Genomic DNA, 25,356 nt, shown 5'->3' with positions numbered 1-25,356 from the left:
TGTCCTTTATGGCTACCTGAAGTTACTCTGTTTTATGTAATTAATTCTATTCTGTACTTTTATTTTTTGGAGTAATAAACAATGGGGAACAATTTTTTTTAAATATTGGAATAAGAAGGCCTCTACCTCAAATGTGCTCGCCGAAAATTTCGCGGGTGAATAATGCTTTTCAGCTGAGTTACGAGTCTTTAAAAATAGACCTTCATCGGCTGCTTGAAAATACGACGTCATCGGAGTGTGACGTCACGGCACGGTATCCGCCGATGACAGACTGAGGAAGTGGATAGAAAAGCGGTCTATTCAGTTGCTCAAAGGGACATTTGGCGAAAATAGTTGCCGTTGTAACAACAAAATGCAGACTGTGAATATTTTGGGTTGCCAAGGCGTTGTTGAAAAAAATAAAGGGGATTGTTTGGGGAGATTTGGAAAGAAAAAAAATCAGCCGCCATAAGGAAATCGAGCTATAGTAAACTGAGCTATTTTGCTTCCTTAAATGCCTCTTAAGTCAATTTGTCCTTTAAGGAACTACCACAAAGCTCGATGAAGATTTTTACTTTGATATCTTGCATTCAAGGCTCTACCACTCAACTCTCTTTAGCGAAGTGAATGGTGTTCCGTGCGATGACGTCAGGAGGCGTTTCAGGTCACGTGACTTCAAGCTATATTAGAGCATTTTTAATTACCAATTATTGACGTTTGCGGAGTACTAGGAGAGTTTTGGCTTATATATTTGGACTCGTGAGAAAATAGGGTAGTTTCCTTCATCAAAGACAACGAAAGGCATTGATTGCGATTCGTTACCCACCATTAGTGCATTCATAATAAACAAATTATTTCGTTTTAGAAATACCGGTTTAGACGAATGGCAATGGTAAATTTTAACTTCATTTGAAAAGGGCCAGATTGGCACCCATGCGATTCCACTCCACGTGACGTCACAGGGACCTAGTTTCTACACAAAAGGATAGGAGTTATACATCGTCTGAGGTTACCAATGCATGCATGAGGCACAGAGCTCAGGGAAATATGTCTTAATATTCACTTATTAAAACTGGCTAAGGTTGGAAAGTTTTCCTCGTTTGATAAGGTATTAATAAACCTTTTTTAAGCCAAGCGCTACCAGCCACCAGGGTACTCAGCTACCTGCTAGCAGCCTGCGTCGTATCAGTGCTCAAAGCCTCGCTTCAAGGTCACCTCACAGGGCGGCAGCGGGAGCCAGACGGAGAGATTTCCCAGCATTCATACTTACGCGTCGCGCTTTCGCGAGCTTGAAATTTTTCACTTTTCATTTAATCGCAAAAAATAGATATCGTCATTTAAAAATCTAAAAGCGTGAAATGCGTACTCCAGGAGTAATAACCTTTCGATTTAGGCAATAAAAAAATAATAGGAAACCACCCTATTGTCTATTCAGTGAGACTTACTGGCATGATGAAGAAATTTCATGCATGTTCCCCATTATTATTATTATTATTATTATTATTAATCCCCCTCTCTATAATTGCGTGGGCTTTTTGCAGTTGGACATAATGGAGCCGAAAACACCGGAGGACGTGTACAAGTCGCACCTGGAGAACTCGAGGCCCTCGTTTGGTGGCGGACAGATTGATTCGGCCCGGCAGAACCTGGCCGCCAGCTTCGTCAACGGCTTTGTGAATGCGGCCTTCGAGCACGACAAGGTCCTCATGGAAGATGGAAACAAGTGGCTGTACAAGAACAAGGATCATGGTGAGTGGACGAATAAAAAACCTCAATTCATATTTGTCATTCATTCGAGTGCAGTATAATCCTGCTTAGCCGAAAGAATAGGGGTAGTTAATTGTTCTAGATAAGTAATGGCTTGCAATCTTAACCCGTCAGCGCCCAAAGTTTTTAACGCTGTTGTTATGTAATCTGTTTACTGTGTTGTTATGTTGTAATCTGTTTACTGTATTTTAGTACCTGGATATTATACTTACTGTTCTTTGTGTCTTCCTAGAATAAAGAAGTGTGCTCTGTGTTTTCGGTCGAACTATGTATGTTCTTAATTCTATCTCTGCAATAGTTCCCATAAATTATAACAGGTTATGGGAACTTTTGCAGAGAGAGAATTAAGAACGTACGTAGTTTGACCGATAACACAGAGCACACATCTTTATTCTAGGAAGACACAAAGAACAGTAAGTATAATATCCAGGTACTACAATACAGCAAACAGATTAACACGTCGACCGCCATGATGTTTTTAGTGGATATGTCCTGTGACGCCATTAGTGTTTTTCATTCCTTTAACTATTCCCGAATCATAAAACATCAAATGTATTTTTGTACTTTACTTTAAAATAAATATTTATATTCTGACACCACAACGGTCATGGCCCATACATTAGCAAGAGATTCTGGTCACTCGTGGCGTCAGAAATCCACTTTGAAACAGTCGCTCGGAGGCCGCCCACTATGACTTGCGTGGCATGACGGGAGCTACTCGACTCTGGTCATTATGACTGGCATGGCGGTCAACGTGTTAAATTCACACATATTTCACTTTTTAAAAATGTGATACATTTGAGCTCAACACAATGAACACAATTCAAACAGTTTAACTGAATAGTAGAGGAAACCTTCTACTGAGTATGTGCACCGAAATGTATGCTAAAATTCACATATTAAATGCATTGCAGGAGCATTGGCTCGGCACTGCACTGGGTGCCAAGAAGTAGCGTGCATAATTGATTTTCCCAATGTCAACTTAGTTATCTATTTTCTGATGAAGCGTTTTTTATATAATTTTTTTCTGACCATACTTTAAAGGAATAGGTGGGCCGCGGGGGAAAAAAGAGCAAAGAACATTTTATAGTACTCCTAAGCACCAATAGTGATGGCTCAGAGAAGTTACCTCCGTTTTTAGTGGAGAAGTACGTGAAACCCTGCTGTTTTAACCCTTTCGAGACGGCGGAGTTTTCTTCTAAGCATGACTGCTGCACTGAGCCCCAAGAGACTCTTCTTTCTCGTGGTACGGAGCATTTTTGGAGGGCATTCGTTAAGAAGGGTCTCGCTGAACCTTCTTCGACCCCTAAACGCAGGGACTTCGCATTATCTCGGACTCCGAGGATTGTTGTGTTCCCTCCTTTGCGGGTTTACGACAATACCTGCGGCATTGGTTGGCGGTATTGCTTATATGTATTTCGCAAATGGATAATTGTTGCTTGCACGTAAATTACAGACTTTGAATTGAATTCCTCATTTTTATCTGAGCATTGTCAAATTTTAAATGAAGTCCTAAGGCCATTATTAACTTATTTAACGCAGCAACGATTTCCATGTTGTTGTTTATACATAACTCGAGATATCAGTTAATATTTGTCGTAGAATTTCATTTAAAAATTGTAAACGCTGCTCAAAAGACAAATAATTCAATTCTTAGTGTATATTTCTTGAGAAATGAACAAATATTTATTTCGAAAATTGACTGTATAAACAATTGAATGACCGCTGTCCCGTACCGCTGAGAGGAGTTATAAAAGACGAAGGGTCCGGGTATCTGCTCCCGGATTGCGAGGGTTAATTCTTAAACCCACAAGCGTTGGGTCCTGAGACAAAGATGTCGTAAACCCACGACTGTCCTAAAAGGGGGAGAGCTAGAAAACGTATATACATATATGGCTTTCGTTCTCCTGGCCAGGAAAATATCACACGTAAATGTACGGACGTCGTCTCCCGGGTCAGGAAATGTCCACATGTTTATACAGTAGAACTTGTTTAGTACGTTTCTGAAGGGACCACAAAAAATGAACGTACTAACGAGGGAAATGTGATAACGAGGAAAGTAAATAATAGCAGTCGGGGTAATTGCAATCTGTGGAAAAGTCGTCATAATTACACCTACAATCGGTAGTTCTCGTAGGATCGCCTTCCTGAACTGTTTTCACCTTTAAAATGAGCGCTACATTGAAAAACAATACCATGTGAATAAAAATCACAATGTTTCATAGATTTCCCGAAGTCAAATACATGAAAACGGCGTCTATCTCCCGTGATTTATCCTATATATATTTATAGAAAGAGGACAAGTAAAGGTAAGTCATGTCTTCTTTCTCACAGCATACTCGGAGATAATAACAACAACCCTGAGTATGTCAACTGATTGTTTTTAAACATCATAAAAATTGGATAAAATTATATTAACTAGTGATGGGTCGGTTCGATTCCTCGATTCTTCGATTCCTCGATTCTCGGCCAAGAACCGGAATCGAAAACGAGTACTTGCCAAGGCGAAAAATCGATTCCGATTCCAGTAGTACTTCAAACAACAAAATAAACGACCGCGTTTCCAACAGTCATTTGAATTTTCGCGCCACGTAATCGTAATAACAAGACACATATCTTCTTGGGATGTGCGAGTACTCGAAAATTCAAGTCGATCGAGTAGTTGGTACTCGACTCGAGCGTTTCGAGTCGCATTACGAATGTCGAGTCGAGTAGTTAATGTTACAGTGCTTTCGAGGCTAGTCGGTCCAGCAATCTGCCGACAGGAAGCGCTATCATGAAACTCATGTAATAATACAGTTTTTAAAGCCGATAAGTCATTCTAATGCCTTGGCCTGGTAGTTTCAGCTTGCCGAATACAATATAGTTGTCGACGTGGGCGCCGAATACCTTTACGCCAGCCGCAGCGGCCGATCGTCTTCCTACCCGGCGCACACTAGTCTGAAATCGGAAAAAGCTGGAATAAAGTCCAAAATGACCTTTTTGGGGATAGTGACTTGAAAATCAGCGTAAATACTCATAAATTATTACCAAATATTGCTTTATATGCCATTTCACATAAATACGAACCTTTAGTGAGATACAGAGGCCCAAGAATGACCAATTTTTCAATGCCACGCGATATATCGTTTTTCCTCAAAAAATCTTTGAATTTATCCAAATGGTTTTGCGTTGGTGTGAGTTTTATGGAATATAAAACGCAATATTCCTTTGATCTGGTGCTTTGCCTATACTTTCAATGACTTTCGAAGATTTTGGCTCTCATCTGTCGGGTTTTACAACGCAAAATGGCCGACCCGTTTTTCACGTGAAATTTGACATAAAGTAGACATTATCTTTCGTTTACGAAAAATATAACTCGGAAATTTTGAACCACAATATAAAGTAGAGATCTCTAAAGAGTACTAATAAGAAATATTGAAAAAAAAAGTTTGCGACGAAGGAAATAAGAGCGATTTTTCAATCGCGCGTCAAGGCTGAGCTACACGCTGCGGAACTTTTAAGGCTCGGTAACTGAGGCCGATTTTTCAAGTTTTTTAAAACATTAGTCTTGAAAATCGTCATTTAAAGCATAGATAATCGTCTTCATTGACTTAAAAACACTAAACTGAGGATGTTAAAAAGGATTATGTATAGATCGACTTGACCATTTAGCGCATTACTCGAGTGAAAATTCTAAGGATTGGATATTTTTTGGAACCATCCTACGCATAAGAAATATGCCTCGGGTATTGAAGTAAAGTGAAGAGATTAAGTCAGCATGCTTAAGAGATAGAAAAAAGAACTATTTCCGTGAAAGGCAACAACCAATACCCTTTTTCCCTTTCCACCTTCGCCGAGGTGAGTCGCGCGGTAGGGGGAGTTTTCACACCACAAGGCTCTTTTAGCCTTTTTTATTACTGCGACCGTCCGATGTGATATTCATTTGTAGTGTTTAGTTTCTTTCTTGAACTTAAAAAAAGCAAGAGATTTTAAGGCTGATTAAATTACGTGAGAAGTATAGCATTTTTTTGGCTCTACAAAACTAAAGTTTAGTTTTATAGTTGTTCGCTTCGACCACTTGAATTCCATGAAGATTCAAGATCCAAAAAAATCGTTGATATAATTTTTAATAAAAATTCCAAAGTCACCGAAATCTTGCAATTTTGGTGGGAAAGTACTTGCCCAATAACACAAATGTGTAGCAAAAGGCAATTTTCTGCAGGCAGTAATACTGTTACATGGAGACGTCAAAACCTGCTGGCTGAGCATGTAGAATAATTGGTTTTTCTGCTTGAGAATTTGAAAGGGCCAAATATTGCATGATTCATATACGTAGTATGTAATCTTCATTACAGATATGAAAATGTCTGTACCCAGGTATGTTCTATTTTGAAATTTAGCTATTATATTTTAATTATTTGAAAGATGCTTTTGTCAACTGACTCTTTCACAGAGTAATATTTTTTAAAGTGGTTTTCTTGTTGCCTGGAATTACGTGATATTTTTCTTGGAGCCTATGGCATCAGAATCGATGGAATCGGTATCGGTAGAATCGGAATCGAAATGTCAGAATCGGAATCGGGATCGGAATCGATAAAATTTTGGAATCGACCCATCACTAATATTAACCTTTAATTACCGCGACGGCCGTGCACATATGAAACCATATCGATGAAGATATACATCGATATATCGATTAATAACACGCAAGATTATTAGATTACGACATAATTACAAGAACATTTTTTATTATACAGTTGAAATTTACTTTTAAAAAATTGTCTAATGTCGTCTGCTTTCGTGCCGAAATCAAGTGTTTTTAAGCTAAGCTTCGCGTGGAGATCCAGAGCATCGTCTGCTCCCGCAGAAGTAGTCAAGTAAATACGCATGTACTCCAGAGCCTAAACCGCCTAGACGTCGAGTTTATGCAGTACTGCTTTAGATAAAGTGGGATTTGGATAAGACTCATTTCTTCATCGTGATAACTCGTGCAATAGCAACAATTGCCCACTCGCGAAATTTGTGCGCAGTGGACACTGCAGAGGCAATAGACGGTGAGGAGCTCGGGGTGGGGAAAATCGGGGTTTCTCATTGGCTGCAGTTTCGTTAGTCAGACATTCGTCACTAGAATTGAGAAATGCATTTGGATAAATCACGGCCGAAGAAAGATATGTGGAATGAATGCAAGAATGTTAATGGCTAGTAATAATGAATCAAATCATGAATTCGGAGCTTTACGATCCTTAGGAAGATACTGGAGAACGAATTGCGGGTTGCGTCACGGCTAGCAATTGAGCGTACTAACCAGGAAAGTGCAATTTTTTCAAACGTACTAACCAAATACTTTTACCTGTATTTTGTTCCGATGGTACCGGGACCTAGAGAAATCGTCGTACTAAGGAGGAAAACGAACTAAGGAGGAACGTACTAACCAAGTTCCACTGTATACGTGTATAGTAGGGGAAAGGTTAAGAATGATAAAGTCAGTGGAGTATCCAGGAATTTCATTTGGGGGGGGGGGGGGGGGGGTACTGTGGTTGCAGCAACAATTCATGAATGACAGGGGGATTAATTCAGCGGTGGTTGGCGGGAGTTGATGCACTCATGGGGAAAGTAGATTTCTTCCTCGATCACTGCACAGGCCCCAACATTGGACTAACAATAAGAAATGTGCGCGTTATTTTCTTCCCCCCTACTACACCAGCTAAGTTGCAACCTCTCGACCAAGGAGTCATTTCTGCGGCAACGTGGCATTACCGTCAGATTTTAGTGGAGTTTTTGGTTTGTGGAATGGATGTAAGGGATCAGCAAAATTGAAGAGGACGATTTTGCAGGTAATGCAGCGGCTTTGAAAAGCTTGGAAGAGTGTCGAACCTGTCACTATATTTAGTTATTTTGCACAAATCAGATTTGCAGTCAATAGTACCATCATCGTGACTTCTTTTACTTTGAGAACTCATGCATGAGGCCTTTCAAACTGTTTTCTTATCGGCAGTTGTCTATCCGGTTCACAGTCAACTGCGACCACGCGATGGAGAGTGATGGCGAAATCCATGAATTCTGGCAGGGTCTCTCAAAAGACATGAATATTGAAGGGTTGTTTGATGATTTCACTAGAGTAGACTAAATTTAGTTATCCGCAAAGCCAGCGAACTGAGGGTTGTAGAATATAATTTCTCGAAAACTCATTTTTCAAAATCGTGATGTATTTTTCTTCGAGAACTTCTGCATAAGGCTTTTCAAGATGTTTTCTCATCGGCAGTTGTCTATCCCGAATACGATGGACATGATGCTAGTACAATGAATTGTTTACGAAGCCCGCGACCGCAAATATATTGCAATGGAGTATTCTGGATTCGACTACTATAAAGAAATGCTGCCACCCACTGAGCTTTAATGGGTTGACTTAGTCGCAAATCGCGTCCTTATGGTAGAGCGATCTAAATTTCATGATGAAGCTGTAATTGGCACGGTTACCTTAACTTTATATTAGTAATCGTCAAATGTATCGAACTCTTAATTTTTCAGTGTGAAACTCGCGAGTACATGTACTCTATTTCAAATATTGAGAACAATAGGATCGTCTTGCGCTCATCGCCAAGCTGCGAGCAAGGAGTGGGTGTCAGGAGGTGGGGGGAGGGGGGGAAGGTGCTGGGTTGGAACCACAACCCCTCCCTCCATCTCACCAGTGCCGTCCTCCAACGGTTGTTTTCTCAATACAACCCCCACTTGGGGTGTTTCCAAACCAGTACCTTCCCCCCCTCCTTCCACTGTTTCCCCCAACCCCTTCAAGAGTATATATGTTTGCTTAAAATTCAAAATTTGTGTACTTGATAATGATCTCTATGATTCTAAACATGTCGTACCTCTGAAATAAATCTGTGGAAATGAACGAAGTCTCCTTTTCATTTTCGTTTTTGGCAGTAACAAGGCTCAAGTCCTTTTCAAAATTGAATTTGTTATCAAAGATGTGTTTTTTTTTTCCTCGGGGCGAACGTCTGCTGATGTGTTTTTCTTTCTAGGAATGCTGAGTGCCACAGCCTCCCTTGGTCTCATTCTGCTGTGGGACGTGGACGGTGGCCTGACGCCCATCGACAAGTACCTGTACTCGGCTGAGGACTATATCAAGGTATGGTGCACCAGCAAAGGAACAGAATATACAGTAGACGAGCATGCTGCGCCTGCTCCCAGCGGGCTTCCCCCGCTCTTTTCAATGCAGGTCCACAGAGGGATAGGTGTGTTTCTAATTTTAAAATGTAGAAAAAAAGGCAGGGTCTTATGTACCAATTTACTTGGAATGTTCATGTACAAATTGAGGTCAGAGGACCTCTTTATACACAACATTGGAAGTAATTACACCATCCTCTGTTAAACGCACATGACTTACATATCAACAGGAGACTTGAATGTGGAATTAGCCGCATTTTGATGAAAGTTATTTAAAGAATGTGAGGTATTGTTGCAAATGAACAAATGTATCAGTTTGTGCACCGTTAACGTCTGGAATATTTACAGTTTTTTTTATTATTATTTAAAAACCAATTTTAGGAAAGAATAGCAATATTTAGGAAGTAAGAAATGCCGTCACATGTTCTCTGATAAATTCTGTGCATTTTGATACCTTATTTGTATAGTTTGGTTGCGTAAGAGTTGAGAAAAAGGTATGTATAGAGTAGAAATAATATAGAGGATTGTATCCAGTGTCCTAGGTACATACGTCTACAGTCCAGCTGCCGAGAGTTGTCCGATGACTTTTAGAAGGGTATAGTTGGGGGTAGGAGGCAATGTTGCCAGGTGAGATAGGGAAACACATAAACAAAACGGTTCCCTTAAGAATGGAGCCGGAAGGGACGACGAGATTGAAGGATACAAAGGAAGAATCCCCTGCTTTGGCGATTCGAATAAAAGGATTGTTTTGGTGGCTCAGGCTTGTTTCAGTAAAGTTATTTCGTTTATTGCCCGCTAAAGTAAAAAAAAAAATAAATCACCAAACGTAAGACTTGCTAAAGACTGGCTTTTCTCAAAAGAATTTACAGAAAATTTATTTTGACGTTATTTATTTAAAACACTCGTGTATCATTTACTGCATTATCAATTTTTTATCGGCATACATTTTGTTATTTGATGGTAGTTCGATTCTGGTCCTGTATGACCTTGGAGACCATCAAAAGCTCCTTCTCCTTGTTATTTTTGTATTCGGATGTAAAAACAAAATGTAGGAGTAAATAAATTATTATTATGTATTGCTTCAGTCGAGGACCTCAAATCCGGAAAGCCTGGGACCAAAGGTTTTTCAGATTTCCGGTTTTTCTGGATTTCCGATCTTCCAGGGCCCTCCCAAAGGTATTTCCCATTTTTATTGACTCCTCTTTGATTTGAAGTAGGACAGGCGAATTATCCATTTCTCTAAGTCATATAATAAAGGAGAGTGAAGCTGTTTCATCACTCATACTTTTACATAGCGAAGGGTTTGCATGTGGTCACCTACGCCACCTCTACATAAATGCTCATGTAGCAAAGTAAGCCATGAGCCGTTCCGGATTTCTGGTTTTCCTGATTTCTGGATTCCGGATTTGAGGTCCTCCACTGTACAGTGCAACCTTGATAAAACGAGACCCCCACAGTGCTCCAATAAACACTCGCTATAGCGAATTGTCGCTTTTCCAGAGATGGAGCAATTAATAGCCGATATACCTGTTGCGAACAGTTATACAGGAACAGGAGTGGTGCGGCGACAGTAAATTTATATCCGATAAACGTAAGCATAAATCCAGACGAAAGGCAATGTTTTTTGCATCGCTAAATTTCCTTACTCAAACGACGACTAACTATTCAAACAATTTATAAGTGCCGCACCGAATAAAAATCATGCAAAGCATTGTTTTTGTGGCCATGGTGTCTGCATATCAAATGCTTTCTATTCACGCAACTCACGGACGTGGGGGTATGCTGCCGTCTGCTTTCTGCCGCCCGAGGAACAAAAGAAGATCAAGCATTCGCGAATGTTAATGCCACAATATTGTCACCAAAATGAACTACTTATTTATATCGAACGACAGTTTACTACATGAATTTGAAACTGAGTACTCCATGTTAACTTCATTTCTAACAGATCGCTAGAAATTACAGAGATAAGGGACTCTTGGTGGAGGTTTTCCAGCGAAACACTCGCTATGGCGAGTGCCAACACCAAAATGGCCTCGTGAAAACGAATTTTTTTACATGCTTATTATAGGGTCAATTGACGGTGCATCGGCTATCTCTCGTAATGGCGGGGCTCTCGCAATAGCCCGTACTCGCTTTAACAAGGTTCCACTGTACTTCATATGCATTTGACAACGTCGTATGAATTGGGGATGGTGTAAGGTGCGTTTGGAGGACAGAAATTGCTATTTTTTATTAACCTTCATCTAGTTTTTTTAGAGCCAGAATATTGTCAACATCCATTTCTTTGACTGCAATTTCCTAACATTTTCCGGGGAAGGACCCTTGAATCCCCTATTAAACCTTTCCCGCCAGCGCTTACTATCGGAAAACGTTTTCCGTGCTACGAGTAGCATAAGAATATCTTAAACCTCTCCGTACGGAGCTCTTTTTTGGGGTGGATTTACCCTGGTATTCCCGTCCCTCTGATCTGGGACCCAACTCAACGGGATGTGTCAACGGGAGTGTCCAAATTAGTGGGGACTATTATTGGAAAAATATGGTAATTATAATGAAACAAGAAAAGGGTGGAGGGAATAATTATTTAAGTACCCCTTCAATTTGCCTTAGCACATTGTGTACGGATTGCGAGAATTCTGGTCATTTTTTTCCCCAAACGTTCCGGACGGATGACGAAGATTCTCATCATTTGGGCGCGTCAGCATAAACAATTTTAAAGCGTACAATACGTATTCGTTGGTACGTTTTCAGTTGTTGTTCGTTAACCATAATGAATTGATGCTTGATAACATGTGATTGGGTAAAGTTATGTTCTAAACATTAGCTTTTTAACCATGTTTATACCAAAGGCATATTTCCAATCTCAACACCTCCACCCAGAATCGGCATTCCTAGGAATTTAACCCTTTCACTGCTGTTCAATCTCTGAAAATCTTCTCCTCATATGCGGCGAAAATGTTAAAATGCGTTTCGCGGGCCCATGGAGCAGGTACTTCCAGGATGGGTGTGGTACACCCTCCGAAGGGTCGCTAATCCGAGGCCCTATCTTCGACAAGCTCATCCACGCAGGACCGCCTCCTCGACCCAACCAGCCTACCTCCCAAAAAGTGACCACTCTGACTGCGATTTCAAATTCAATCACTCAATCTGATCGTCAAAAAATATTTGTTTTCATCGCACTCCTGCCAATCAAGCAATCAAGTACGTCTTTGAACCGTGTTTCTACAATGAAAAATAACGATTTTGTTAACTTTTCTAGAAACATGGCTGCGGACAACCGGAAAAATGGCCATTTTAGCAAAGTTAACAAAATTGTTATTTTTCATCGCAGAAACATGGTTCAAAGACGTACTTGATTGCTTGATTGCGATGAAAACAATCATTCTTCGATGATCGGATTGAGTGATTGATTTTCAACTTGCAGTCGGAGCGGTCACTTTTCGGAAGGTAGGCTGCCTGCTCTCAGGGTCGAGGAGACGGTCCTGCGTGGGTGAGCTGGTCGAGGATAGGGTCGCGGATTAGCGACCCTTCGAAGTGCTTCGGCGAAAGTGCTGACCGCATGGCAGGGAGGGAGAAAAAGTACGTCCTCAGCAGTCTGCCGTGCGGACGTACTAGGTACGTCCGCACGGCAAAATACTCCGGTACGCAACGTGTTAAACAGCAAACAAAAATAAGAGCACAAAGGTTAAGAAAAGACTTCGCTGTTTTACAAAATAAAATATATTTTTCACCGATAATTTAATAAAATATTTAATTTAATAAAATATATTTACCATTTTATATATTTATTTAATTAATAAAATATATTTATAAATATATATATTACGCTGTATCGAAATCGGTGGCAAATATATTTTAATTTGTGAAACAGCAAAGTCTTTTCTTAACCTTTGTGCATCATATAGGAGTTTCACCATGTTACGCCAACCACCATCGCAAAAATAAGAGCATTGAAATGACATAGTCAACGCTTGTAGCATCCCATGGTTAATTTTATACGAAAGGGTGATCGTATTTTTTTTGTCTTTCAGTCGGGTGCGTTGTTGGCTTGTGGCATAGTCAACTGTGGAGTGCGCAACGAGTGCGACCCAGCCCTCGCCCTCCTCTCCGATTACGTCCTGCACAACAGCAACGTGATGAGGATTGGCGCCATTGTGGGTGAGTGGAAGGAATGGCATGTCTTGTTACGGTGGAACTTGGATGATTCCATGGTTCACACTCAACCGTGAATAAGCCGTGAATTTCGTCTACCGTGAAAAAACCTGGAAATTGCCGTGGAATTTGTCGTAAAACCTTAAAAAATCACTCAAACTTGATTGTAGAACTACGATAGACAGGTCAAAAGAAAAATTGATGTGTCGATCATGTTTCAAGCTCAGTCACGACACTGTCCACGCATTTATCTGCCCACATGTACAGTGGAACTTGGTTAGTACGTTTTCCTCCTTAGTACGGTGATTTCTCTCGGTCCCGGTACCAAATGCATTTCTCAATTCTTGTGACGTGATGAATAATAAAATGCGGTCATTTTTCGGGAATGTCTGACTATGAAAAACTACATACAGCCAATTAGAAGCCCCAATTTTCGTTATAATAATAAATTATAATAAATAATAAATTTCGTTAAATAATTTCGTTATACTGAATACAGTGGAACTTGGTTAGTATGTTCCTCCATAGTACGTTTTCCTCCTTAGTACGGCGATTGAATAAATTTAAATTTTAAATAAAATGTGTGCTAACTAAGTTCATTAAGCTTACATTTACTTTTTTACATTTACATTTAAGCTTAAAATTAAAAAATTAAACTGAAATTTCGTTATGCAGGAAATTTCGTTATACGGGATGGAAAATGATTTCATTATACTGAAGACAGTTGAACTTGGTTAGTACGTTTTCCTCCTTAGTACGTTTTCCTCCTTTTTGATTCTAGGTGATTTCTCTCGGTCCCGGTACCAAATGCATTTCTCAATTCTTGTGACGTGATAAAATGCGGTCATTTTTCGGGAATGTCTGACTATGAAAAACTACAGCCAATGAGAAGCCCCAATTTTTCCCACCCCTAGATCCTCATCTTCTGTTGCCTTTGGAGTGCCCGCTGCTGTGCACAAATTTCGCGAGTGCTCAATTGTTGCTATTGCACGAGCTATCATGATGAAGAAATGAGTCTTATCCAATTCCCGCTTTATCTAAAGCAGTACTGCGTGTACTACGTTAACTCAACGTTGAGTACGTGCGTATTTACTTGACTACTGTTGCGGTAGTAGACGATGCTCTGGATCTCCACGCGTAGCTTAGCTTAAAAATACTTGATATCAGAACGTAAGCAGACGACATTATACAAATTTCTAAACTAAATTTCAGCTGTGTAATATAAAATCTTCTTGTAATTACGTAGTAATGTAATAATCTTGCATGTTATTAATCGATATATCGAGCGATATAACAATCAATATGGTTTTATTCCAGACCCGAATGTGTACGGCTGTTGCCGTAATTTTAAGGTCATATAATTTTGTCAAATTTTTAAGATGTTTAAAAACAACCAGTTGACATACTCAGGGTTGTTGTTATATTCTCTGAGAACGCTGTGAGGAAGAAGAAATGACTTAGCATCACTTGTCCTCTTTCTATAAATATATATAGGATAAATCACGGGAGATAGACGCTGTTTTCATGTAATTGTCTTCGGGAAACCTATGAAACATTGTGATTTTTATTCACATGGTATTGTTTTTCAATGTAGCGCTCATTTACTTGATTTTAAATGTGAAAAGAGTTCAGGAAGGCGATCCTAAGAGAACTACCGATAGTAATTGTAATTATGACGACTTTTCCACTGATATTATATACTTTCCTCGTTAGTACGTTTTCCTGGTTAGTACGTTCATTTTTCGTGGTCCCTTCAGAAACGTACTAAACAAGTTCCACTGTATTCAGTCACGATCCTCGTTACGTTAAAATAGACCATCGCAGACGAACACAGTAAACATTCCAATGTCCGACCGACAAGGCACGTCAATTAACTTGCTCCATATGTCGGCTTGGACAGGACCACGTGAATTGACGTGCTCCGTGCTGAATGCGTTGATTCGAATTTTTGGATAATTTGAAATTCTTCAATTGTTCCCTTGATGCTACTAGAGTCCAGGATTCAGACTTATACTTGATTACAAAATTCACGGTTTTTTTCCAGGTTTTCGCTGTCTAAATTGCGTCAAATTCACGGTCTGTTTGAAAAGCCATTTTTTGGAAGAAATATTGATCACGAAAAAATCACTGTCTGCTCGTCAACTAAATATATATAGCAAAAGCGATAAACGCCATGAATGTAGACGCAGCAATTAAAGTGCTGTCTCTCTCATGACGTCACATATCGTTTGCAAAATTCAGCTCCGGCTAAAGGTCGTGGTTGTGGAAATGGAGGGAGCCAGGGAAGTTAAGAAGTGTCTGAATTATCGCAAGTGTTGATGAACACTTTGGTCACCAGTCTTACGGCTTTGTTACAAGTTTAAGGTCAATATGTCGTCATGGCACAAGGACCAATAATTGCGCTTCGAATACTGATCTTGCCAAGCAACTCTGTGAAACACACTTCGCTCATCCTCAAGTAATTTCTGAAATCATTTCCATCCGATTCTGGAAGTAAATCCATGTGGGTTCACGCAGCTACTTCTTCGCCCGTACTCTTCTCTTTTTTTTCTGATGTTATCAACGAGAACCTACTTGGCTAAAGCCAAGCCCATTTTTTTTATTTTTCGAAAATTACGGAGTCATTGACAGCAAAAGCCGATAGCAACTTCACCCCATGCGATCACGTTGTGTACAGAGGAATATTTGGTAAGTTGGAGGAAGAGTTCTTGGGTTTCCAGCCGGGTCCAAGGGTTTTTCTGCACCGACGACGTTTCGGAGGCTAAGTCTGCCATCGTCTTCAGGGTGAATGGATGAAGCCAAGATGAGTCCTTCCATTATACCGTTGCGTTGGTTTCAGGTGGGCTCTGATTGGTCGACGGTCGGGCCAATGCGTGTCCTCTCCCCCTGCAGTTTTTTCAGGGCTGGTTCCCACGCATTGCTCAGTTGGAAGCCGGCATCTCTGTTCATTTTTCTCTTCTCAAGTCTGATTTCCACTGCTTCCTTTACGACACGGTCCCACTAATTGTTGGCATGGCATATTATTTCTGTATCTTGAAATTTTATTCGGCTTTATTATTTCAAGATACAAAACTAGCCTTAGATCCTTCATTTGGTAAGTTGGTCGGGTAGGGTGGATTGGTTTGGGAGTCTGTAGAGCTGACCTCGACAGGGATGGTTGGGTCGTGTTGGATGGTCGGGTTCGGAACGTGTGTAGTGCCTTTAAGATTAACCCTTTTTGTGCGACAAAACATAATCAAAATAAATAAATAATACCCCACAAGTTGCCTAAAAGGCGTGTGGCAGGGGTTGTTGTGACACCAGCCGTTTATGCATAAAAAGGAAATGCTGTAATGAAATTAAGACTAGCATTTATTGAAATCCTTTATGGTTTGGGGGAAAAATGAATTCGCATATTTATCCGCTCGGCAAAACATCTCTCTTAACCTTTTATAGTGCAAGAAATTCTCTCTCACCTGTTTGTGCATTTTTTGGAAATTTTCCACTATTAACCTGATTAGTGCGGTGCACCGATATATCGACTTTTACGTTATTGTTGTTAAATTTGAGGACATTGAAATAAAAAAACTTATGTATCAGTAAATGCATAAAAATGTTGTGATTATTGTCCAATTTAATCTCATTAATTAAAAAAACCACTTAAAGATATCTAAAAAATTAACTATACATACAATGTTTATTTTTCCTAGTTTCTGCATTTTATTAAAATACCATCCACATAGGTTCGAAGATTTTCGTGGTGTTGATTAGATGATCTCTCCATTCTATTCGGGTTTTCACCGCGTTCGTTGTGTTTTAGTGACAATGGTTTCGCTGACATTGCAGTCAGCGTCTTCAGGTCGAAGGTGTGGAAACTTGGAAAATTTCCCACCTTTTAGAGGTGGCGGCGGCTCCTCATCCCGCTGCTGCTGTCTCATTGGTCGGTTGTCCATCTCTCATTGTTGGAGGTCGGAGAATCCTTTTCCATGCGATATGCAGGCTGTAGCCTTGATCCCTGTTGAAATTCGCGGGCGTTTTCACTATCTCAAATGCTTCTCTGATCAGGCGAAGGTTATTTATTTTCTTTAGCTATTATCCCGGCGTCTTCAAAGAGTACCGTATATGTCTGAATATAGTCCCCCTTTTTTTTCCAAAAATGCCTGTGGTAAAAGTAAAGGGGGGGGGGACTACATTCAAACGCACTTTTTTAACTTTTCCCGAAATATAAGCCTCAAAATAAGGGGGGGACCATATTCAGAGGGGGACCATATTCTTAGAAATACGGTATGTTGTGTCCAGGTTCACGCCAAGCATGCTCAGATATGGCTGAGAGTTGGTGCTGTTTGTTTTTAATAGCCCTTCGATGTCCCTGCAAACGAATTTTCATAGATCTGCAAGTCTCGCCGATGTAATAATTTTCCTATATAGGAAAAGAGGAAAAGAAACTCGGAAAATTTTTAGCCTTATATAGGAAAATTATTACATTGGCGAGACTTGCAGATCAATGAAAGTCCGATTGCAGGAACATCGAAGGGCTACCAAAAACAAGCAGCACCAACTCTCAGCCATATCTGAGCATGCTTGGCGTGAACCTGGACACAACATCCTCTTTGAAGACGCCAGGATAATAACTAAAGAGAATAAATACTTCCCTCACTGGATCATAGAAGCTATTGAGATAGTGAAAACGCCCGCGAATTCCAACAGGGATCAAGGCTAAAGCCTGCATATCGCATGGAAGAGGATTCTCCGACCACCAACAATGAGAGATGGACAACCGGCCAATGAGAGAGCCGCAGCGGATCAGCAGCTGCCGCCGACTATATAAGGCGGAAAAATTTTCCAAGTTTCACCTTCGGCCTGAAGACGCTGACTTCAATGCCAGCAAAACCGTTGTCACTAAAACACAACGGACGTGGTGAAAACCCAAAACAGAATGGAGAGATCATACCCTCCACATTTTTCGACTGTTACCCCGAGAAGACAGGATAGCACCAAAATAATAATAATAAAACGTCTTTATTGGGCGAGATTGGGACTAGAAAGTCCCATCTTCCATCTAACCCCTCGTCAAACATGAAATATATGCAGTTAAATACATTGTCAAGTTGCTCGTGAAATTACATAAAAATAGGTAGAAGTTCCATTCTAAATCAACAATTAGGTTCCAATTTCCTTATTGGAAAAAACCCACTGCAGGAAAACGCCCACACAAGAAGGGGGGTGTGAAAAACCTGCGAAAACCTACTGAGAAAGCTAATGTAAACCTGAGTATACAAATACAATGAATTACATGGAAAATGTCACCCAGTACCTGTAAAGAAAAGGAAAATTAGATGAAGCCGGAGGAGATACATATGTGTGGAATCTTTCGTACTGTTCCCGTGATGTTACATGTCTCGTTGTTGTTCTCGAAGAAGTTTTACATGTGGTGACTTTTTGAAGGAGGCGAGTGATGATGATTTTCGTAGTAAAAGGGTTAACCTGAAATTTCCCCAGAACACTGAGGAATATGCACGAGTTTTTCTGCTTCTCATTAACTGCACTCTCTGATTACTCTTCTTCTCTTCCATTTAGGATTGGGTCTGGCGTACGCCGGCTCAAACCGTGAAGCCGTCCTCAGTCTCATCACACCCGTGCTGAGTGACTCCAAGTCTAGCATGGAGGTGGTCGGCATGGCGGCACTGGCGTGCGGGCTGATAGCCGTCGGCTCCTGCAACCCTGAGGTGACGGACACGATCGTGCAGACGCTGATCGAGAGGTCGGAGGCTGACCTTAAAGACACTTACGCAAGGTTTCTGCCTCTCGGGTTGGGACTCTGCCATTTGGGTAAGCGCCATCTACGTAATAGGGTGGTTTCCTTCATCAAAGAAAAAGAAAGGTATTGATTGCGATTTGTTACCCACCATTAGCGTATTCATAATATACGAGTTATTTGGTTTTAGAAATACCAGTTTAAACAAATGGCAATGGTCAATTTTAACCTCATATGAAAAAGGCCAGATTGGCACCAATGCGATGCCACTCCACGTGACGTCACAGGGACCTAGAGTCTTTACGAGTAGTCAGGAGTTGGGTAAGGAATCGCAATCAATGCTTTTCGTTTTCTTTGATGAAGGAAACTACCCTAATCCACATCCACGTGGACAATGGGAGGAGACAGGGGAGGGAAAAATCTCATTTTCCTACCCCCCCCCCCCCCCTGCATTGCTTCCTCGTTGCCAATGTTCTGTAGGCAGTCGGCTAAAACCCCATCACTTTCCGTGAAATCATCACACCTCACTGTTGAGCAAACCTGAAAAACAATTATCAATTATACCACTGTGGAAACCTCCGTAAGAATTAAAATTCGTGATTGTAGAAGATATTTTTAGAAAAAATATGGTACCTAGGACTGCACCCTCATTGTCATTCATAAAAATTGAGTGTCATCTTAAGTTTTGTGCACTAAATGATGAGTATCAGTATCACTTTTAAGGAATTTCATCTACATCCACGCAATACCCCGCAAGTGGCCTAAAAGGCGTGGGGCAGGGGGTGTTAGGACACCAACCGTTTACGCTTTAAAAGGAAATGCTGTAATGAAATTAAGACTAGCATTTATTGAAATCCTTTATGGTTCGGGGGAAAAATGAATTCGCATATTTATCCGTTCGGCAAAACATCTCTCTTAACTCTAGGACGGGAGTTCCATGCTACCTAGAAGGGCTGTTGGTCATTTGACCCCTAAAATTTATTTTGAAATAAAATGCCTCATTCTCATCCAATATTCAGGCTAATCGTATTGATTGTTGAATCAGTTCTTTATAAACAGTTTTTGCTTTGGGTAAGCACCATCTACATAATTTTTACGTTTTTTTGGTAAATCTTTGGGACAGACAGGAAGAAGTTTTGAAATTAGGAAAAAAGAACATTTAAGTGCTTACAAACATAATAAAGATGAAAAGATTAATTTTGCTAAGCACTTAATATGTAACTGCCACAGAAGCGATTTTAAAATGAATATTTTAAATTTTTGCAATGACCGCCGAGAACTGGATTCTAGGGAACAGTTAGAAATTTTAAAAATTATTGAAAATCAAGATAGTACCCTTATAAATGAATACCTCTACCCATCCTTTTCACCTATTCTGGCGTCGGTTTTAAAATTCATCAAGTAACTAGGTAACAACAAGATTAACAACAAGATAAACAAATTATAATTAGCGCCTGATGATGATGATTACTCATTGAAACCCGGGTCGCGCTCTTATAAAATAAGTGGTATAAGTAACTGTCTATATCCAGGAAAAACTTATGTAAAGTGTTTCATAATAAGTTTTTTTGACATGTTTTTCCTCGAGTCATTGGGAAAACGTAAAATAAAATAAATGAGTAATACCCCGCAAGTTGCCTAAAAGGCATGTGGCAGGGGGTGTTAGAACACCAGCCGTTTATGCATAAAAAGGAAATGCTCTAGTGAATTTACAATTAGCATTTATTGAAATCCTTTATGGTTCATTCGGGGGAAAAATGAAATCATATATTTATCCGTTTGGGAAAACATCTCTCTTAATTTATCGCTTCTGTCAGACCTGGATATATAGTGTGGCTCTAATATTATGTTCTCTGTGTCGCTCTTAAAGATATCCATTCTCAATTGTTCAAGCAAAATTATGTTCCCGATTCTGTATTCGGTTAATGTTGGCTTCCTGACGAAATATGAGCTGTAATATGTATTAAGCCTAGCGCGCAGCCTCCGAGTCTCCAGCGGCTCCCAGCCTAATTCGCTTAACATCTGGGTAACGCTGTGTGTACGGAATATTTCAATTTATATCCTTGGTGCTGTATATAATGATAAATTGATTAACCACTGACTGATTCATAAAGATTCCCAACCAAAACCGTGATATGTGTGGGAATATGCCTTATGGGACATAAAATTAAAGAAAAGTTTCATTGGGAGGAAAAGTCTGATAACCCAAAAAAGTCGATTAGTTTTCGAGATGTATCGACTTGAATTAACGTGGGAGCCTTGTGGGACTATAACGCTTTCGCTGTTATCGGGTATTTACAAACGTCTCGGTAACATGAAATTCCCTTCACCAAAACCAGTTTTTTAGTTGATTTTTTAGAGAGATTGTCATTTTGATATATTTATATTAAGTATTTTTATGATTTTCTGAACAATATATCTTGCAAAGACCTTACAAAGCTGCATTCAAACACTCATTATCAGTGAAGGAGCCACAATCCTCGGATAGTTACTCAAGTATGAACAATCGGTAATATTTCACAAGTTCATCTGTCATGCATTTTTTGGTTCTCTCCATTACGTTAATCATTCAATTTAAAGTGATCTCTCGACGCTTATAAAATTGTGGTTAGTAAGCCCACGCAAAGTATTGTTGAGGGCCAAAGAGGGTATTGTCCGTCTATTCCCTTCATGTAAACATTATTGTGAGAGTATTTTTAGCTATTTAAGCCTCTAATGGACACGAAAAAAAAGGTTAACAAGTGACGCAGCAATGTTCCTACCACCTTCTGAAAATATATTCCTTTGACTCATTTCTCTCAAACCTTAATGCATCTCTATTTTATATTGAATTTAGATTAAATAATATGTACAGCATACCACTGGAATCATAATATCTAAGAATTTTAATTATTATATATGATGATACAGTAAAACCTCTATGAGTGAACCTCCACACTAGCCACAGTATGCCACAGTACCGAGATGCACACACTGTCGTGGGCCCTCCACTTCTTGTACAGCTTTGTCGTCTTCCAGTCCCAAACGTAACACTTGCCGTCCGCATCCCCCAAGACGAGGTAACTAGGGAAGAGAAGATAGGTAACATACAGTAAAACCTCTATGTAGTGAACCTCTTTACATCATAAACCTCCATACTTCATACCACCCCCACGGTCCCATCTGATTTACATGTACATTTATGGGCAAACCTCTTTATAGTGAACCTCTTTATATCGTAAAACCTCCGCTTATCATACCAAGGAGACACACCTGAGATGGCCTAACTACCTCCGCAAATTGTACCGAGACAACTAGAGACCAATAATGCAGCCGTGATTATGTCCATGAAATGACATTTTCAGCGGTAAATGTTTCACCCTTGCCGTTGGGTTGCCGTTATTTTAAAGTTCATCATCATCATCATCACTGGTCAACAATCCTAGAATTGGTTTGACGCAGTTATCCACTCAGTTCTCCTATCAGCTAATCTTTTCACACCTACGTATTTCTTCTCTTTCACATCTCTCTTTACTTGTTCCATATATGGAACACCGGGTTGCGGATGGTGGGTCGACCTTTAGATATAGAGGTTAGCTGCGAGATAAGCGAGTTCTCTCGTCGAATAAGCAGTCGTGGACAAAAAGCGGCGGTATTCTGAGGGGGTATTGGGCTACCCTTGGGTAAGGTAGACCATTTAAAAGATACCAAAACCTGTGAAGATACCGTGACTTGGCGACTGGAGGCCGCCAACAATTATGCCTCTCATCACCCGGGGGAGAGGGCAGCAGCTCTTCTTCACATGTGCGAAAGTGGAGACCATACTGGTCGGTACAGCGACACACATTCCACTACGTGTGTGGCAACATTTGCTTTAACGGCTGTAGTACTGCGATGTGGAAGGCAAGGGGAAACCACCACATTATCATCCCGAGGAGTCTCAGCTACTCCACTCAATTTTAAAGTTGCCACATTTTAACACGTGAACACAAACCTCGCTTGGATCATTTTGAGAGTAGGAAAACAACTTTCTTCGATTCTGAAAAGTAAGGGCGGTCCTGTGCAGGTGAGGGGTGCAGAAAGAGGAAAGGAATGGAGAGAGCTTGGGATGCATTGTGGGATTTGGAGGAAAGAAGACGAGAGAACATCCGGCCTCTTACAGTCGCCCGTTTTAACCTGAAACACACAGAGAAAGAAGATCAAATAAATTACACCAGACTCCCCATTATTCGGCTGTGGTTTATACGCATTGCGGCTTATCCGTGCAAGAATTTTACACTTTTCCGATGTTTTCCGTGATCTTTTACTCTAATACAATGCAAGGTGAGTCCCTTGGACTCATCACGTCATCTTTTTGAGAATTTTATTATGTTATTGAAATGTCAGCGTGTTGTAATTTTTTACTTCTTCTAATTGTATATCTTATCTTATATATAAAAATGAATCGCAAAATGTGTTGGTAAGCGCATAACTCAACAACGCCTGGACCAATTTGGCCAATTCTTTTTTTAAAATGTTCGTTGAAGTCCAAGGATGGTTCTTACAGCGAGAAAAAATCGAATAATTGCCGGGAAAACCCTAAAAACAGCCCTTTTCTTTTTCACATACAAACGTTTTCTAACTAAAACGTAGAATCAATTTGAGCTTTATTGCTATTATATAAAGTTCATATTAAATTACAAGCACTCACTGTTATCTAAGAAATGTAGGTGTGTTCCTAACGTCAAAAAGTAAATTTGCACTTTCTTACCGCTATACCAAGTTCAAATTCAATCATATCTATCAAAACAGTGTGCGTGTGTGCGTTGGAGCACAGAATACGTCGTTGGAGGATTTAATGTCGCGTTCCGAAACTAAAAAAAAGTGATCGCGGACCCGACCAAATTGAATAGTCACAAAATATAATAATAACAACTTGGTTGGCTTCGCGATATTATTTCTTTTGTTTTACTTTCGGCAGGCGACAAAAAAAATAAAACATTGGTATGGCTTTAAAGGATTTGACTTCAAGTCATATCAGATTAAAAAAAAAACAAATTAAAAAAGTCGAATTTATTCAGTACATCCAAGCAATGATGAATGTTTTTATTTAAGACTGCTATTAGTCAATGTACGTGGCCCAACATCATTCCAACATTTACGAACTGTTGATGGTGAATTGTGTGGATCCTACAGAGAAGCCTGTCAACGTTTACAATTGCTAGAAAATGACGCTCATTGGGACCAAACTCTCAGTGATGCTGTAATATCTTCACACGCTCATCAAATACGAACATTGTTTTCTATAATCATATCTACATGCTTCCCATCAAACCCAATTGATTTGTGGATCAAGTACAAAGATTATATGTGTGATGATATTTTGTGTCAAATACGGAATAGAATGGGAAATCCAAATATGCAAATTAGTGAAGAAATTTACAACGAAGCATTTATTTCAATTGAAGACATGTGCTTGATGATTTCAAACAAACTATTAATTCAATTAGGCCTGGCCGAGCCCAATCGTCCAATGCATGAATCTTTTAACCAAGAGTTGCACCGAGAAAAACTGTATGATCTCAACACTTTGAAAGAATTAATTCAAACAAATCTTCCACTGTTGAATGAACAACAGAGGTATGTATTTGATACTCTTATGAAAGTAACAAATGATGAAACTGGGGGGATTTACTTCTTAGATGCACCTGGTGGTACAGGAAAAACTTTTTTGATTTCATTAATATTAGCAACAATTCGCTCACAAAATAAAATTGCACTTGCACTCGCTTCGTCGGGAATCGCAGCAACTTTGCTTGAAGGTGGTCGAACAGCCCATTCAGCACTAAAATTGCCATTAAATATGCAAAGCAATGAAACTCCAACCTGCAACATTTCGAAAAACTCTGCAATGGCAAAGGTTTTGCAGCAATGTCAATTGATCATTTGGGACGAATGCACGATGGCACATAAAAAATTTTTGGAGGCTTTAGACAGAACCTTAAAAGATCTACGGAGCAATCAGAACCGATTTGGTGGTGCAATGATTTTATTAGCAGGAGATTTTCGTCAAACATTGCCAGTGATTCCACGATCAACGCCAGCTGATGAACTCAACGCATGTCTAAAGTCATCCAATTTGTGGAAATATGTCAAAGTACTTCATTTAAGCAAGAATATGCGTGTTGAGTTGCAAAATGACCAATCTGGAAACATTCTCTAAACAACTCATTGACATTGGTAATGGCAATTTTCCTATTGACATGTTAACTGGATGCATTAACTTTCCTCAAAGTTTTTGTCATTTAACTCAATCAAAAGAAGAACTCATTCAGAAGGTATTTCCAGATGTTGCTCAAAATTACAGAAACCATTATTGGTTAAGAGAACGAGCTATATTGGCAGCCAAAAACATTGATGTAAATGAATTAAATTTCAAAATTCAAGAACAAATTACAGGCGAATCGAGGATATATAAATCAGTTGATTCGGCAACTAACCAAGACGATGTAGTTAACTATCCACCGGAATTTTTAAACTCGCTGGATTTGCCAGGATTGCCACCTCACAATCTTCAATTAAAGGTTGGATCGGTAATTATAATGTTGCGAAATATCAAC

The 25,356-nt window shown here is 39.8% G+C and overlaps 1 protein-coding gene across 1 annotated transcript in view; it reads left to right on the top strand.

Annotated features, from left to right (window-relative positions):
* The window catches only part of LOC124170069 (26S proteasome non-ATPase regulatory subunit 2), a 101,518-nt gene that overhangs the window by 29,919 nt on the left and 46,243 nt on the right, over positions 1-25,356 (top strand). The window contains exons 7-10 of the mRNA XM_046548756.1: positions 1,521-1,728; positions 8,751-8,857; positions 12,924-13,050; positions 18,601-18,852. Of these exons, the coding sequence (XP_046404712.1) occupies positions 1,521-1,728; positions 8,751-8,857; positions 12,924-13,050; positions 18,601-18,852 (694 nt within the window). The remainder of the gene's footprint in view (positions 1-1,520; positions 1,729-8,750; positions 8,858-12,923; positions 13,051-18,600; positions 18,853-25,356) is intronic.

The sequence above is a fragment of the Ischnura elegans genome, chromosome 13 (assembly GCF_921293095.1).
Source record: "Ischnura elegans chromosome 13, ioIscEleg1.1, whole genome shotgun sequence".
Lineage (NCBI taxonomy): Eukaryota > Metazoa > Arthropoda > Insecta > Odonata > Coenagrionidae > Ischnura > Ischnura elegans.
The sequence above is the reverse complement of the archived record's forward strand: the minus strand, read 5'-3'. Positions and strand labels throughout refer to the sequence as shown.